Consider the following 17,054-nt stretch of genomic DNA (forward strand, 5'->3'; position numbering starts at 1 on the left):
GTTTAGAAGCTCCAAAATAGCCCTTCTTTTTTTGTCTTTTAAAAATATGTCCTTAAACATTCATTTACTTTTTTTTTTTTCCCTGAGTTAAAGCATTTCCCTTAATTCTAATGTTGCTTCAGTAACAATTTTTAACTGCCTCCTCCTTTCCGTATCAATTGTGGTAGCAATGACAGAACCTTAAATTATGGCGCTCAGTGGAGGCTGGCAGTCTAGCCTTGATTTAAATACACAGAGAAGCTGTTAGTCTGTGAAGAGCTTCAAATACGGCTAAATTATGATGCAAGAGAACTTTCACACCAAGTTTAAACAGATTTATTAAATTCAAGTTTGGTGGAATGCCAGGAAAACATTCTGCCATTCTATCTAAAATCCAAATAATTCTTGAAATTAATGTTTGATCAGGTCAAGTCTATGTACAGAACTGCCACCTGATGAGTTGAAGAAATAATCAATTTGAGGCAAATTGATATAATTCTGTCCTCAGTTACACTGAGTTATAAATAGAATAAACTCATTGATGTTAGAATTTGGTTCCATATTGCTGTCTTGTGGAGCAAACCAGAAAGGAGCCTACAATAGGAATCTCATTCATATCTAAACTGTTGGATGCATGTATGTCTAATTTTCATTTTTAAATTTGCTTTTGGTAACAATTTTAAGTATTTGCAAGAAAATATTGTAGGAAACTGTTCATTAAAAATTTATTTCATAATCTGTTCTAAAGTCTGATACTGGTGTTTTTTGTATTCCATCATGACGCATTTTTCAGCACAGAGGAGTAGCCTCTGTTGTTAGGAACTTCTTTCAACCATCTCTTGCATTTGTCTTGCAATTACTGAAATCCTGCAGGGTTGCCAGTAACAAGCTGCTGTTGTTTTGAAAGTGCAAAGCCGCTTCTCGCTGAATGGAAGATGCTTTGGGGTACATTTTTGTCCTTCTTTATTTGTGACTGTTTAAATGCTATGGTGGATTTTTGTTTGTTTGTTTGTTTGTTGTTTTTATTTTTTTTTTCCAGAGCTCCACTGCTCTAGACAAAATGTTTTTCTTTTGTAATCACTGGGCTCAGAGCGGTGTTGGCTGAATGGGCCTCATTTATTCTGCAGGCTGTACTCGTCTTTCCTCCTGCAGCTCTAAAATGTCAAAATGCACCCATGTTCCTACTGTGTGGATGGTGTGAGCAGAGAGGCCATTCAGGACAGCTCAGTAATGCATGTTTTTTGTGGATGCAGCTTCCTGGCTACCTTTCAGTCTGTTGCTGAGGTTAGGCAGGTTTTGGAAAACCAAACCAACATGAGCCTATAAAGACAAGCTTTGTAGTGTAAAGTGCTGCCTTTTTTTAGGCCAAGCTGATGGAGCGGGGAAAAAATGGACAAGCTTACAAATATGTGAGGCTTTTCTCAAGTCATATATCTAAACCATCATCACTACAAGAGCACTAAGCGTTGCTGCTGTGGAGCAGCTACGCACTGTTTGTTAATCAGTAGTAAACAAGATTCTTTGGCTGAACTTCTGGCAGAAGCAACTTGAGTAGTTATGAGATAGTGTGTCGCTCACTAAACATGGAAGAGTTAGAGAAATATGTCAGTGAAGTAACAGGGGTGAGGGTGAACAGATTGGACTTTGGAAACAAACAGGTTTGTGCAAACTGAGATGTTATTTGGTTCCTTGTGAAATAATATCTATGTATAAGGAGTGTTCAGGCTCCCTAATGAAGACGACCTTATGAGTTTTTGTTCATTTGTAAGCTCAGGACAATTCCAGGAAGAAATCAGCTTTGTGAACTGGAAATACTTTCAGATCTCTCTTCGGGCACTTTAGTGGTACTCAGGTGAATTTGGACCAAGCTCTTGTTTCACTTTGCTAGTGAAAATGAGAAATAACACCACTGAAATAAATGGAATCCTATCAGTGGAAGTGAGGATAACCTGGTTCTTTGTGCTTATAAAAATAATAGAAAACAAACTGTTTGTTTGTAGTTCTCATTTTTTTTTCCTTTGAGGTGCATTTCAAAATGCTGCAGTGAGATATATATATATATATATTTATTTTATTTTATTTTATTTTTCCCAGCAGTGGTACCCTCTCTAATATTTAAAGGAAACAAGTGCTGCCAGGTGTGAATGCTGGTGGCACATCTCTGTTCTCAAACACAGGTTCATAGCTGTATAGCTCTACACAAAACCCGAGCTGATGGGCCTGAAGAACAGCTCCTGTCACCAGAGTGCTAATGTATGTGTACCGTAATGCATTGAACATGAGTGTGGCATTGAAGTGTGCCTTGTGATTGACTCCAAGTTGAGTATCTCCGCTGAGAAACTGTGCTGGTTTGACTGAAAATGAGTTAATTTTCTTCATGCAGATAGAAACCTTTCTTTTTCATAGCTAGCATGGCTATTGTTTGGATTTAGTTTGAGAACAAGAAGATAACACCCTGGGACAGAGTTAATGTGTTTAATTGTTCTGGTCTGAGAGCCAAGGTTTCTGAGTTCTGCCTACAGGTGTGAGGCAGTGAGGAAGGGGGGCAGAGATGGGACAGAGCTTGACTGACATCCAGACTGATCAATATGAGTATTCCATCCCGTTAGTGTCATGCTTCAGATTTAAGGAGACTCGGGATCTTCTGACTAGTTCTCTCGAAGCCAGGACAGAGACCTGTTCAAGGGAGTTCTGCTTAGGACTTTCTTTAGTTCAGCCTTTTGCTATCCTGCCATTTTGCAGAGGCCTCTGGGCCTTTCTGCTTTTTTTCTCTCTTCTTTCCCTGGGACTGGCTGTTGGGACCAGGTGCTGTTGCCTGGGACTGGATGCTCAGTGCACAGAGTTTGAGGAACTGCATTGAGTATCTTTTTATTTTATAGTCTATTTGCATTATATATATATATATATATAAAAGTAGTATATTAGTGTTATTTTGTTAAATTATGTTTATCTCAATCCCCAAGGTTCTCCCTTCCCTTTCAATTCTCTCCCCTATTTAGTGGGGTGGGGGGGGAAAGTGGCTGTAAGTGAGCACGCAGCTATCATGGTTATATTGCTGGCCCGAGTTAAACCATGACAGACATGTAGTGGTACTGTAAGCACGCAGTTCTTTTCACTCAGCTAAGGTTTCAGTTTGTGTGTTAAACAGTTTTCACTTTTAGTATACTTCCCACAAGGAAGGCATTGGTTTTTCAAATGAGGATCCGAAGTGCTGAGGGCTGGCAACGGCTTCACAAAGGACTGCAAACCTTTTTGGAGGAACTGAGTTTGTTTGCAGTGAGCTTAGGTTGAGAAAATGAGAAAGTTGTGGTTCTGGTGCCAAACAGGCACAACACAGGAGTAGTTTCTTTTGGGGGCAGGGAGGGCAAAAAAATTACTAACTACCACAGTGGAGCTAGGCTTTTCAAAACCTGGGTTGTCTGAGGTGTTGCTGATGTCTAGGCTGTGTCCAGATGTGCTGGTGGTACCCTGAAGGTACATTACTGAGCTGACTCTGGATGGACTAGCCTTGGTAGCAGAAGATGTCTGTCTACATCAGCTGAGATCAAGCTTGCATGCAGGGCTGCAATGCCAACCTTCCACCTGGACACAATTAATTTGGAGGGGTTATATGTAGTACTATGTCCACATGTCTATAGAGCCAAAACATCTCAGCTGCTTGGTAGAATGAAGTTTTAAAGTGAGGGCCTCAGCTTATTGTGCATAGAGGTACTCCCTCCAGCTTAATTAAGAGTTTCTGCTGATACATGTAGATCTACTGAGATTTTGCTGACTCTGGAAGCTATACTAACAAAAGAAATGTGTACAGTGTTGTACAAGTCTAGCCTATGTTGTTGCTGGGAAAAGGAGAGATAGTCAAGTCATAGAAATTGGGAGTGATGTTATGTTGAAGAGTTAGCTGTAAAGGGAGATGTTTCCTGCCATCCAAGCCATCAATTCAGGCAGACAGTGCTGGAAAGCCTCACAGGACTGTTTCTTCATCTCTGCCTTTAAAATAAAGATGCAGAAGGCATATTCTTACACATCGGAGTGAGACAAAAGACATTTTCTATTTATGGATATTTTTCACAGAAAAAAAAGTTTTTTGCAAGAAAAGAGGTGCCATGGCTGAAAACCCGACCTACCTCCAAACACACAAAATCTTTTGGATTGACAACTGTAGCTTCTTCAGAGTAAACACAGATCGCCTTTACCAGCTAAGTGCTGAGAGGAAAAGGAGGAGTAAAAGGTTTTTTAATGTCTACCCTAGCTTGTGTAATTAATAGAAGGGATAATTTGCTGGTTACTCAGCTGAATGATATACCAGCAATAGCAACATGGCATTAATAACTTGGGAGGAACAGGAAAGAGTTTGTATTTGAGTGAATGTGCCTCTCACAGCAAGAAGCATCTGAGTCACCAAAAAAAAATTCAATCAGGGACACCATGCAGCCAGGTGGTAGATTTTGTCTTTTTGCTTTTCTTGTTAAGTAGCAAGATGAATGAAGGGGGGGTTGATCTCTTCAGATGTCTGGAGTTTTGGATGAATTGTGTCCCTATGTTTATATTAGTTCTGTCTGGTTATTTTATAAAACTTTGTTTATCTGGCAGGAAGAATGGAGCAACATTTTACACATGTAGTGCTGAGTCTACAGTTGAGTCAAATGTTAAAATAAACAGGCATTCAGGAGTAACTGCTTGGTTATTTGTGGTGACTTTATAGCAAACAAAAACACCAGAAGACTGGGCAAAGTGAAGCAATATACAATTTAGAAAGATCAATTTTATCTTCTGTTGCTCTCATCCTGAGTGACTGCACCTGAGCACTGGTCCACAGCAGCATCGTTTTCCCCTGCTGAGAATCTGGCCCATGATATACTTAAGGGATAGTATAGATAATTATTAAGAATAAGCTAGACAATTGTGAGAAACCTGTTCTCTGACAATAGAAAATTCCTGTTGCTATTTCTGTGCTGTTTAGGACAGAAAGGCAGAAAAATGCTAACTGTACTATCAGCTGGTTTAAAGAATTATGCCATTATCTTGTAAATATGCACCTTTTTTTTTTTTCATTCTAGGTGCCACAGGAACTACTAAAGATGTGTAAGTACTTACTCTACTCTTTCAAATATGTAACCCTGAACTTACCTTCAGTCCTACTAGCCTTATGGTAGTTTTAGTCATACGTGATTCATCTGGCTCCTAACATATAATCAACACCACAAGATGTTTATTGTCTTTAGTGACAGCCTCCATTTCCACAAAATCATGTCTTGTTTACTTTTATACAGATTCCATCCCTTGTTGTTTCTTTATCAAAAGTGTCTTTTCTCTGCGTCTGTGGAGAGAGTTGTCTCCCACAGGTGGTGATGTTCCTTCAGGCTGCTCTTCCCTGTCACGTACCAGTGCACCTCTTTCCAAAAGCCATGTCATTGTATGAAGCAACCACATAAATTTCCACCAAGCCCTGTGAGAGATTTAAAGAGACACTGAGGCCAATTTCCCCACTTTGCAGGGGACGTGGTAACCCATCCAGACTTCCTTTTTGAAGTACCCACCTTCTCTAGATGTTCTCCTCATTGAAGATAGCATCTATTGGCTCCTCTTTCTCTCCCTTACCTTTGATGCTGAGTAGCAGAGGGCAGCCCTGCCCATCCTGTTTTTCTCTAAATGTGGAAGGTCTGAACCTCTGTTGTCCTGTTGCCTCTTGCCAACTTCTGGTTTTCAGAAAAGCAGCAACAAAAGATCAGCCTTTCTCAGCCCAGTTTTCATTTGCTGATGCAGAATTGTGCAGTAATAGCTTTATTCAGCTATAAATTTGTTTTCCTATCAGAGGAAATATTAAAGAAGTCCTCCCGAGGTCTTGCCTTCTATTTCATATAATTGGTATTTGCCACTAGAGTTTAAGACTGAGGGGCTTGGGAAAGATTTTCATGTTATGCAATAGGAACATTTTTCAGTTTTATTTACTTCGTTTAGAAGTAAACTCTAATTAGACAGAGGAATCCTAGTGTAGAAATGAGGGCTGTCAAGTCAGATAAACAAGTGGAGAGCAGACCTTAACAACAGGCTTGTCCTACCTATTGCAGAGCATGGCTGAGAACTAATGACAGGTCTCACTTGGCGGATGAACACTGTTGTCACAGATACTCTGGAGATCCGTGTTATCTGTGCAGGCTGTTTTCTGGGTCGGTTGTGTCAGACAATAAATAAATTACAGAAAGCAAGCTTATGAGGAACCTCTTCTTGATAGAGCCTGTAGGAAGGACCCATGCCCTCAGCACTTCTATATATACAAACCCACTTTTTAAAATTTATATTAGGACCTTTTCTTGTTTGATTTAGATAATTTAAGTGGCCAACTTGGTACTGCATCTCTCTCTTTGCTCTTCAGTGGTTTTAAATTTCAAAATTGCAAGCACTGTTAAATTCTGAATTTAGTAAGCATGTCTCTGTGCTTAAAGGTATGGGCGTATGTAGAACTGGTTTTATGTGTCTGCAAGTATTTTTAGGGTGATGCTTTAGGAGTTAAACTGAGAACACCTGACTTACTAGTGTTAGATCATCTGTCATGTTTCAAAGTATCAGGATAGCTTAGGAAAACTAATTACTAGCACAGACTTCAATGAAGTGAAAGAGTCAATCCTGGAACCATTACTAATTCAGGTAAGTGTAGTGGAGCCAGCTGAACAACCTGTGTGAGTAATAGTGTAGCTGAGCCTCCTCGTCAGACATTAGAAACACCGATCTATTAATGAGAAATGGGAGTGGTGACTCAAAGTCCTAAATCAATTATGCTAATATTTAACAGTAGATTTTTACAAAGAAAGTTAAATACCAGAAAAACTATTTCAGTTTCATAGAAATGAACAAAGTAGATTTATATTAACTAACATTGTAGATGCACACAAGCTTTCATTTTACAACTTTCCACTTTTTTCAGCTAAAGATTTAAAAATTCTCATTAAAAAATCCACTTTTTTTTCCGTCAAATTTCAGTCATATTGATTCTGGTCCAGAAAAGCGTTTAATTGTATCCTTACTCACAGCATGCGTTTTGATACAGAATCTGGTTAACACAAGAGATTTCTCATTTCTTGACTGCGATTCATTGCCAAGGCACCAGCATCTCCTGGAGTGAGCAGCCAGAGGGAGGGAGGGCTGGGTCCTGCTCTGAGCCCTCCTGGGTGACCATGGGGAAGCTGCTTTGCCCTCTGGGCCTTGAGTTGCTCCACCAGTAAGATAAGGATGATGATATGATCTTCCTGTGCAAAGTGCTGTGAGACTGAGGACCACATGGTGACAAGGGTGTTTTGGGAACGGGATCTCTCCCTGTGTACTCCAGCCCTCAAGTCAACGATGAATCTGTCAGCCAGCTTCAACCAGTGCTCTTGCCCCATTAATAAAGAGAATTACATCCGTGCTAACTGGAAAAGCTTAGATATAGGAGGAGTAAAGTATCTGCTGGAAAATAATGCAATGCTTGTGATATTCAGAATGTGGCTGCATCCAGAGGAAGATTAGTAACGGTAAGGAGGAAAGGACACAGCAGTTCAAGCCTGTTTCAAAATATTGGGAAGAAATCCATCAAATACAAATGACAGGCCCTTGTTCCCAAGAAAAACTGAGAAACTAAAAAGTAGCCTGTCACTTGTGCAAAGTTTAGTAAATAATTTCTGGTGGGACTACTGAGCACGGATAGAAGAAGTCTGTATAATGCTCAGCACAGAGTCATAAAAGTTGAGGTAAGAAAAATGTAGATGGAATGAATTAATGCAAATGCCTGTCATTTCAGATTTAAAATATTACGTGAAAAATGGCAGCTGCTTTTACCATCAAGTGGACATAGGACTGATGGTTGTAAAAACCAAACGAAGTATATTTTTCAGACTTAGAAGGGTGACAGGAATTCTCTTGGGACAGACAAATCCTTACCAAAAGAAACATTTATTCTAGCTGAAAATAGAACGTTGTTATGTGGATTTGCTGTTAAATCCACCTAGTGGCTACAGGATTCCATTTACGCTATCGGTTGAAAAATGTGCTCTCGGTTCTTCTGCAGTAAATGTCAACAACCTCTGAGGGGAGGTGCTTTTTATGTTAGGTTCTTCCTTCATCCCTGACATAAGAAGAAGCTAAAGGTGCATTGGCGGTAGAGAGGGAGAGAGAAATGATGTGCTGAACTCGTGTATCCCCACACCCCCTCTGTGAGTCTGGGAGATGTGGCCACAGGAGCATTGCCAAAACTACAGGAGGTTTTTTCCATTCTCACTTCAAGGTGGTGACGTGTTGCCATTGCAGCCCTGCTCTCCACAGCCACCTGTGTTCACCCAGCCTGGGCTCAGGAGCAGCAGCTGCTGCCATGGCTCAGCTGGATGTTCAAACATGTGAAATTAGTGGGCACCTTTCAAAATGGGGCCTTGAGCTACAGTGCGTGAAGGCAAGAGGTGTGTGAACGTGCATAATGCACATACCAGAACAGCGCTTCTTCCCATGCTGCTTAGAAAGGAGTCCCCAGAAAGGGGTGGAAAGTGGCCTCTTCAGTGCTGTCACCAGATTTTGGTTTTTTTTCTTTTATCTTTCCCTCTCATGCTTCGCTGTTCCTCCTGACTCTGCTCACCTTCTCTTTCCTAGCAGGACTACAACAGATTGCACCCAGTCATCACTCAGCCCAAGTGCTGTGGCCTATGCAGCCCCGGATTATATTTGCTGTTGCACATTGAAGGGAAAAGGTGTTGCAAAATTAGACTTTGATTTGTAGCTATTAAGAGGAAAGGAAGAAAGCAAAATTTTTAAAAACTAGACTGCTTAATCATAGACCTGGATAATTTGTTTTGGTGAGACAATGACAGTAATGGTCCAGTGATGCCCTGTTACAAAACATCTCTAGAACAGAATAAAATAGCCCTGTTGCCTAGTAAAGGCTTTACAAAAAATAAGACATTAATTTCCTGTTGGACAATATTGATTATTATTCCTACAACTCCATTTTAGAGGCTCTGAGCTGCTCATGAAGTTGCCAGTGCTTTTAAAGGATTCTTTTCTCTGGATAATAGTTAATATGGATTATAGAAAATGTTTTCAGTTGTTTGAGAAAATCAATCCTGTGACATATTCAGTTGGTTCAACAGAAATGATTGTTTGTGATCTTTTGGCATCCAAAGTCTCTTTCTTAAAGTATTGTCATTTTTTTTTTTTTTTCATATAAATACAGGGCTCGTTTCTACTCATTGATATACACAGGCTTTCCACCTTCTTCAGCTGCAGTTGGCCCATGCTAGGGCAGAGCAGCTTCGCAGTCCTCAAGAAAAGTTGTCTCTGCATTTTTCTGAGGGCTTCAAGGTGGCTTAGGCTATGTGGGGTCAGAGGAGATGCGAGATGCCTTCTGAAGTGGCTCCAGCTCCTCCAGGGGGGGAGTGGTAAGATGTAGGTAAGATATAGGAGATGAGGAGTCTCACCCCACTCAGTGCTATGCTCTGTGTGGGTATAGTTTAGCTAAACTGCAGCATGCTTAAATTTACCCCAAACCTCTACCATTAAAAGGACCTGTGTACCCCTGTTCACTGTGGTGATGCAGAAAGGAGAGTTTGTAATTTTCTGCCACTTAGAAAGGATAAGTGTAAGGTAATTTCTACCTTGTAGCAATATTTTTAAGGCATTTTCTACCCTCCCAAGAGAGTGTTGACTTAGATTTAAGGGGTGTTCTTTTGCATTTAAGGCTGTGTCTTGCTACAAGCTCTCTGCACTTTTGGCCAAAATGCCATTGACTTCAGAGGTCAATAATGGCACACAGCCCTGATGATTAAACATTAGCTGCATCTCCCTCTTAGCATAAATAAATTACAATAAGAAATGTCATATATTATTGTTAAATATCATAGTTCAGAAATGCCTTTCAAGGCTACAGAATGGCTTTAGCTCTGACACTGGGTAAAGGCCAGCTCTCAGCCTCATCACCTAGGGAGCAGATCAGAAATTCATGGATTAGCTCATGGTGGGGAGTATCCTTGCATTGACCCCATAAGCCAGGCAGTTGGTCCTTCAATGAGAATGTTCAGGTGAGGATATCTGCTGTTTGCAGACTTCCCTGAACACAGCTGTGGCCATATCTCGTGGCCATATCTCATGGCCCCTGAGCAGCTACGGTGCTGGATCTCTTCTCAGGTAGTTGTCACAGTTCCCTCCTAGGGAAGGAGGGAAGGATGTCTGTGGATTTAACAGCATGCAAGCTATCTTGCCTCTATTTTTGTTGCTAGGTTGGTAGGTTGCAGACCAAGCTAAAGTGCAGCTGCTGCCTCGATCCATACCCAGTCATGCAAGTAAAGCTCCAAGTCCAAATATTTAGTCAAAGGTGGGTGAGTGATTTGTGTGAAGACTGATGCTGGGGCACAGACAGAGACTGCAGCACAGGCACTATATCCTCAGAGATACGAATAAATTTTTTTATCTCTTCCGTACTACATTTGCCTTCATGTTGATGACGATTACCTCGCTGCTACACTGGACGGTATTTCAGTCAAACCTCAGTGACTCACTATCGACCTACAGACTGACCTGTGATTTTACTCTGAAGGTAAAAGAGAAGTAATTGCCCATTTATAAAGGATTAGTAACAGTTATTTGGTTTGCAAACAACTCTGACTTTAGGAATTGCAGTACTTAGTTTTACAGAGAGACTCTGAAACATCTTTTTGCACAGCTGCTATGAAAGTTTAGTTTTCTTCATCCTCATTGCCATGCTAGCATGGACACCCAGTCCCTTCCAGTCCTCTTTTGGTGGAATAGCAGCCCAGACTCATTTATTTTACATGCAGAACTTTTATGTTCCTGTTATGTGTGAAGCAGTGTGGGGCACCACTCAGGGTAAGTGTTATTTTACCTGTTCTGGCTTCCAAACCTACTTTAGGGCATCACTGGTGAGGGTCATGTAAACTAAGCTGCACCTATTCTCAATCCTTTTATTTTTTCTGTACACTAGATTGGAAAATTGTCACTCTTTGTGCCTGTGTGAATACTTTATTGAATTGTGGATGACCAGAATTAAACTGGGATCAGTAATAACCCCCTTCTTCCTTTGCTCTTGAATCTACCCGGATAGTGACAGAGTATCTGAAAGAAACAATCTGCTAATGTGCTTTATACCTTTTGATGTTACAGAGCAGAAGAATCTGTATCTGATGATGACAAAAGGAGGTAGGTGCTCTAGTAGGACTGGCTTTATTTGCAATAGGCTGCAGTGAGTTCTGCCACCAGCTGTACATCCTTCCTTTCCTCCTCCTAACCCCCACCACCAAAGCAGACAAAAAAAACCTCAACCCCCCAAAAAACAACACCACCAAAAAACCCAAACAAAAAACCAACCCACAAACAAACAACCTCCCCCCCCCAAAAAAAAAAAAAAAAACAAAACCAAGAGAGAGTCAGAAATCTCCCACAGAGTCCAGTATTGATGAGTTCCCACACCCTATTAGTGAGCTGGGGAGGGGTAAACTTAGGGGCAAGAAGGTGACATTATCTCACAGCTGTAGGTGATGTGCTCAATAAGGGCCAGTGACCTCTGCCTTCACACCAGCCCCACCACACAAGGTGGCATTAGCACTTCTGGGAAATCTTTGCTGAGCTGGAAATGGAAGGAAGTGTGACTCTATCATCAAAGAAATCAGAAATCAGGTCAGAGCCTTGGGTGCTGGAGGAGGTGGGATTTATTTGATGCCTGATGGGGCAGAGCAGTTTAGTGGGAGTCTCTGCAAGTAGTTCCAGGCATGGCAGAGGCTTTGAAGGACACAGTTTTTTCCACCTCTTTGCATCACCCCCTGATTTTTCCATGGGCCTCAAAGCCAGAAAATAGGCTGTACAAGGTCATAATGGGGAGAGGGTTTCACTATGACGGTACCTAACACCCTCGTGTTCTTTCCTACTATCAGTTTTCTCCAAGTGTGGCCCTAAGCAGGGAATGCAGGCCCTATTTAATAACAAGGAGAGGTCAAAATGCTGTTTAATTGGTGTGCATTGTTTGAAGTAAGATGCTTTGGCAGTCCCAGTGTTGAACATTGCTGCCAGATCGGCTCTGTCCTCAGTTGGATAAATTCAGTGTCTAGAAGAAGGAGGACAGGTGGGGTTTATTGTCACAACACAGCTGGGATTTTGTTTGTTTATTTGTTTTTTGCTTGGCACCATATTAACAAGTACATGGCACTTAATATGCACTTTTCTTATAGCCATGGGGAAGGAGGGCTCCTCTGTGGATGCTTGTGCAGAGGTGCCCTCCTCTGTGATCATCCATGGTCTCTGTAATGCTGCTGTGTGATGTCAACATTATAGGGAGAAGTGTTTCCATTAATCTCTCTTTAATTGCTTCTTTAAATCAGGAACTATGGCGGCGTGTACGTTGGCCTGCCGTCAGATGCGACTGCCATGGTTTCCAGTCAGACAAAAGCTGCACCGAAAGGTATCGGAAAGTTGCGTATTGTATTTCTCCTGCTTTCTCAGTTTATTTTCATCTAGTAGGATGTATTTCCTTTAAAAATCAATTATTGTTTCAGACAGACTGGCTAGCCTTGGAGCCTTTTAAGGCAGTGGTGCTATTTATAATCGTTAAAGTGATTGTTCCCATTTATTTGAATTTTAATACACTTACTTTTGCAGAAAGATTCTAGAACAGATGCTGACAATGTGGTACATTGTCTTCTGAACAGCTTCTTCATGCTCTGAGTGCTCTGTGAATTCAAAGAAAACAAAACCCTGTTAGGACTAAGAGGCTGTGATAGATGCACTTGCAGAGCCTCACTGCTATTTTTAGTTTTGAAGGTGTTTACTTGCATTGTGGTGAACTCCAGTAATAACAGTTAGTTAGTGCTTGCTTTCAGGTTTATTTCTGTTCCTATACAAAACCCAGTGCAAACTGTTTCTTTTCCATGAGATGTTTTCGAGCAGTGGGAAAAAGCATTAGGTTTATAGGTACTTAATAGACAAGTCATAAACATATATTTATGAAATCATGTAATAATTGTTTAGATTTAATACAAGAAAATGTTGCTGTCACATACGTACACCACAGAGTTGAATCACTGACTGGTGCTTCCAGAATTTGCCACAAAACAAAAAAATGAAGAAAAATATTAACCATAATAATAATAGCTGATTTTGTAAGAGTAGTACCTTTTTAATGTTTCTTTTAAACGGTGTTCTAAATTAGCAATATGTTACAGTGTTCTAACCATGTTTACCTTTTGTTTTCTAATTAAGATTAGAAGGAAATAAACACATCAAGATCCAAACAGCTGGAGGTACAGTATATCTTAATTAATGTTATGTACTTGGCATGCGTTTGTTGAACAGCAACATGGTGGCACAGTGCTCTCTGTGCTGCTTGTGAGTGATCCGGGAATCGCCCAGTTACTTCTCCAGCTGCAGCATAACTCTTCTAATGGCTGAACCAGGGACCAGTTCTCAGTGGTGCAGACGTAAATGAAAAAGTAGGTAAAGTCACCTTCTTGGTGAAAAGCAAGGAAATTCCATATTATGCTGTTTGGGAATGAATAAAAATCAAGTGTCCTTTTTACGCTTGCAAGCACACCACAGCTAATCCTGGAGCAGTACTAAGACCTCTCATGTGAGGTGAGGTGCATCAGCAGTGTGTAGAACAGTATCTGTAGAGACAAAGCTTTTCCCAGGAATGAGTAGTTTGTGGTTAGAAAACATTTTCTCTGTTTTGGGGAGGGCCTTGAGGACCAAAGTGAGGTACCCACTAAGTAACTCACTAGAGCTTTTCTCTTGCTATGGAAGAGTCTCTGGGGCTTTGCTCTCCCTTGGCCAGAATAGGACAATGAAAACATGTAGGCTCTATTCCTGACTCAAGAGTTTCAACTAACTAACTAAAAAAAAAAAGTCCTTTACGAGTTCATATCTCAAGAAAAAATAAAACAAACTAAGTTTCCATTCAAAATTTGAACTAAATAAAAGTTGACAAATTTCAAAAGGGAACTATTTTGGTGTCTAGCCAGTGGGGAGGGGGAAATCATAAAGCTGCCAGTATTTTCTATAGGAAGCAGAATGCTTTCCTAATTAAGGTGAAGAGCCAGAAACAGTCCAGGCTGATCCTGTGATCCTGGTACCTGATGCAGACCAAGTGAAGCAGAAGACATGTATACTGATTATCTTTAATCATGTGAATGGCTAAAGCTCCACAGACTTTGCCAGGAGCACTTCTATCCAGGGACACCTTCAGCTGGTCATCACACCTGATTTCAGTAACCTGGCTGAGATGTCTAAGCTGGGAATGTGGTCACCCTCAACCAGGGCAAGACTGAAGCGCCTTCTTGAGGTTGCAGTTTTCCATTCATGGCTGATGAACAGAGCCTAAGTTAATTAGGTCTTTGTCTAAGTTCTTTAATTAAATGCCTGAGGTTGGGTCGAATCAATCACTTAATGTTTTGAGTTTGTGCTTTTTTTTTTGCTGTTCAGAATAGTTGAAAGTGAACTTTGTCTTCACTGTTGCAAGACCAAGGCTTGGCTGCTGACTCAGGCTAAAAAAGATGTATACAGATGGGCACCTTTAAATCCTCAAAGGGTCCAGCTCCACGAGTTTATGGAGATGTGTGTCTGGACAACAGAGGCTACAAATCTCTCAGCTTCTAATGTCAACCTAATTTGCTAGTTTAGAGTATTGCCTCACCAATATTTCTTTACCAATCCAGCTAAATCTGTTTGTTCCTTTCTTTTTTTTGAACAGTCTTCTACTAAGACCAGTTGCCAGTGCTTTAGAGAAGAGCTGTCTTTGCTGAAGATTTTTATATTTATGTAGCCTTCTGGAGACCAAGAGAGATCAGAGCACCAAAAAATGTAAACTATTGAAAGTTCCAGCTACAGGTAAAGCTTAAAGTACAGCATTGAATCAGTTTCCTGTGATGGTTGGATCCTGGAAAACTCCTGCTGTTCTCCAGTGAAGAATGCAACTAATGAACTCAAAGGTGGATGTTTCTGCACAAGAGCTAACTTTGATGATCTGCAACTTATTTCTCTGTGGCCATACTGCAGATTTCATCAGCTATCAGCTACGCTCCGTATATTTTCTCCAACAATTTTTGATAGATTTTTGTATAGGAAAACATTACTACTGTCCACTTAATAATTCCTGTGGTAGGTTCCTATAAATTAATTGTTAATTTACTTCAGAGTAATATATTTGACAGGTTTGCATCTTTTTGGTAATATCGCAAATTTTAATATTTTTGCTGTGAAAACTAAGGAACGGGATGAAATAAGACCATCGGGTTCTTTATAATTAATACTGTTACTTTTATATAGTGAGACAAATATCAGTGTTTAATTTTCGCCTTTTAAGAAGATTTTGCTCAAGGAAATTTATTTGAATAAGAACAATGTACTTCATAGTAATATTTATGTGTCTGTTTTTATTTTCTTCAGCTTTATCTCTTTTGTAAAGCATTACATGGGAAAAATACTAATGAACCAAACTATTATGCGATGTCTTCCATTCTGTGTAATATTATAATGACATTTCCTTGCGTAAGGATGAAGTTACAATATTTTCAGAGCTAGCAGGACTAAACTTCAGTGCTACATCCTCTTGAACTGTAGAGGATTTTTGATCACTATTAGAGTTTTGTATCCCTGATGCATCTCTAAGCATCTCCAGTATGGCAAATTGCAACAGAATGCAAGTTATTATTACTTTAGCAAATTGTTGTATTGAATAATGGATGGGAGGTTTCAAAATTCTTTACATTTATAGCAACTGTAGGTTTCCCACAAAACATAAAACAGATTGTATGTTTCCGTATGGCTGAACAAGTATTTAAATTACTAGAGCCTTTTGCATAGTTCTTAAGTAAAACTTTTTTAATAGGACACAATATACTGTACACTTTAAACAAACAAATAAACAAAAGAACCCAACCCATACCACATGAATGTATTACTGTAGATCAATGATCACTTTTAAAATTAAAAAAAAAAAAGGCAAAATAGAAAATTTGGACATGAAGTGAAATGCTGTGAACCATGAAATTACTGCCCATTTCACTGGTATCAAGAGCAATAGACAACCATTGACTATGATTTCCAGTAACTTGCAGCTCTGGCTTTAAAGTAAGTAGTAGTTTGTTTGGTGTGAGGCCTGTAAAAATAAGTATTTAAAAGTATTCCTTGCCTGTCCTCTTTAAAGTATAATGTGACTTTATCTACTGCTGTTCTCTAGAAATCTGCTACTTGGGTTATCAACGGTTTCAGGCTCCCAGCTCCTGAAGACAAATACACATCCCATTCTTGACCCCTTCAACCTTGAATCGAGATGAAATAAGCCTGAAGATGAAGAGGTGGTATTAAAATATCTCAGTGTGAATGAATGTCTGTAGATCACATCTGCAGAGTCGCATTCTTCCAGACCAAGCTGATGAGAACTCAAATAGCACTGGGTAATAAACATGCAGGTTTGCTTCCCACCTGCTTACCATAGCATGAGAGTAGAGTTTTCACATCACATGTTCCACAAATGGTATAAACGGTTTGCACAGCATGAGTTTATTTGCACAAAGCAAATAGGCTCATGTCTGACCTGATCACGATTGCGTTTCCTGGAGCAAAAAACCCACCAGTCATCCTAGGATACATTTTAGTTCAGCTAGTGCTCAAAAAGCCAATGGCAGATGCCAGTTATTTGTCCACTTCTATCCTTCAGTTGCTGGGAAGAATCATCAAAAAGGTGGATAGGGCTAAATTTGAATATCACTTGTTCTGCTACTGACATCTTGTGCTGGTTTGACTGAAAATGGATTAATTTTCTTCATGCAGTTAGAACCCCCATGTGTGGGCTGAGGAAAGAAAGAGGTGATCTGTAACAAATAGGTACTAGCAGTTGGTGGTGGGAGAGTTGCAAAGGGTACTTTTTCTTGTTTTACGTCATTACTTAATTTCTCCTGTGCAGAGCTGCAGAGAAGTGTGGAGCACTTCGCAGAACTGGCCTCTTAATGATTCATCCTCTGAATGTGTGGGAGGTATGGTGGTTTCTTAATATTTTTGTTCCTCTGCATCTTTTCGTCTCAAGAGCTTGCTGAACAACCAAGAAATGTTTCGGT

General features: G+C 40.2%; 1 protein-coding gene across 3 annotated transcripts in view; it reads left to right on the plus strand.

The window, feature by feature from the left end:
• The window catches only part of C1H12orf75 (chromosome 1 C12orf75 homolog), a 28,001-nt gene that overhangs the window by 2,933 nt on the left and 8,014 nt on the right, over nucleotides 1-17,054 (plus strand). Inside the window, exons 2-7 of one of the 3 annotated variants that reach the window (XM_071798765.1) lie at nucleotides 5,037-5,061; nucleotides 11,116-11,151; nucleotides 12,327-12,406; nucleotides 13,204-13,244; nucleotides 14,690-15,096; nucleotides 16,178-16,973. In XM_071798765.1, coding sequence (XP_071654866.1) covers nucleotides 5,037-5,061; nucleotides 11,116-11,151; nucleotides 12,327-12,406; nucleotides 13,204-13,208 — 146 coding nt within the window. In that variant the 3' untranslated portion in view covers nucleotides 13,209-13,244; nucleotides 14,690-15,096; nucleotides 16,178-16,973. Of the gene's footprint in view, nucleotides 1-5,036; nucleotides 5,062-11,115; nucleotides 11,152-12,326; nucleotides 12,407-13,203; nucleotides 13,245-13,296; nucleotides 13,434-14,689; nucleotides 15,097-16,177; nucleotides 16,974-17,054 lie in introns of all 3 variants that reach the window. The other 2 variants (XM_071798758.1, XM_071798761.1) reach the window with 2 other exon arrangements.

The sequence above is a fragment of the Patagioenas fasciata genome, chromosome 1 (assembly GCF_037038585.1).
Source record: "Patagioenas fasciata isolate bPatFas1 chromosome 1, bPatFas1.hap1, whole genome shotgun sequence".
In the NCBI taxonomy this organism is placed as follows: Eukaryota; Metazoa; Chordata; class Aves; order Columbiformes; family Columbidae; genus Patagioenas; species Patagioenas fasciata.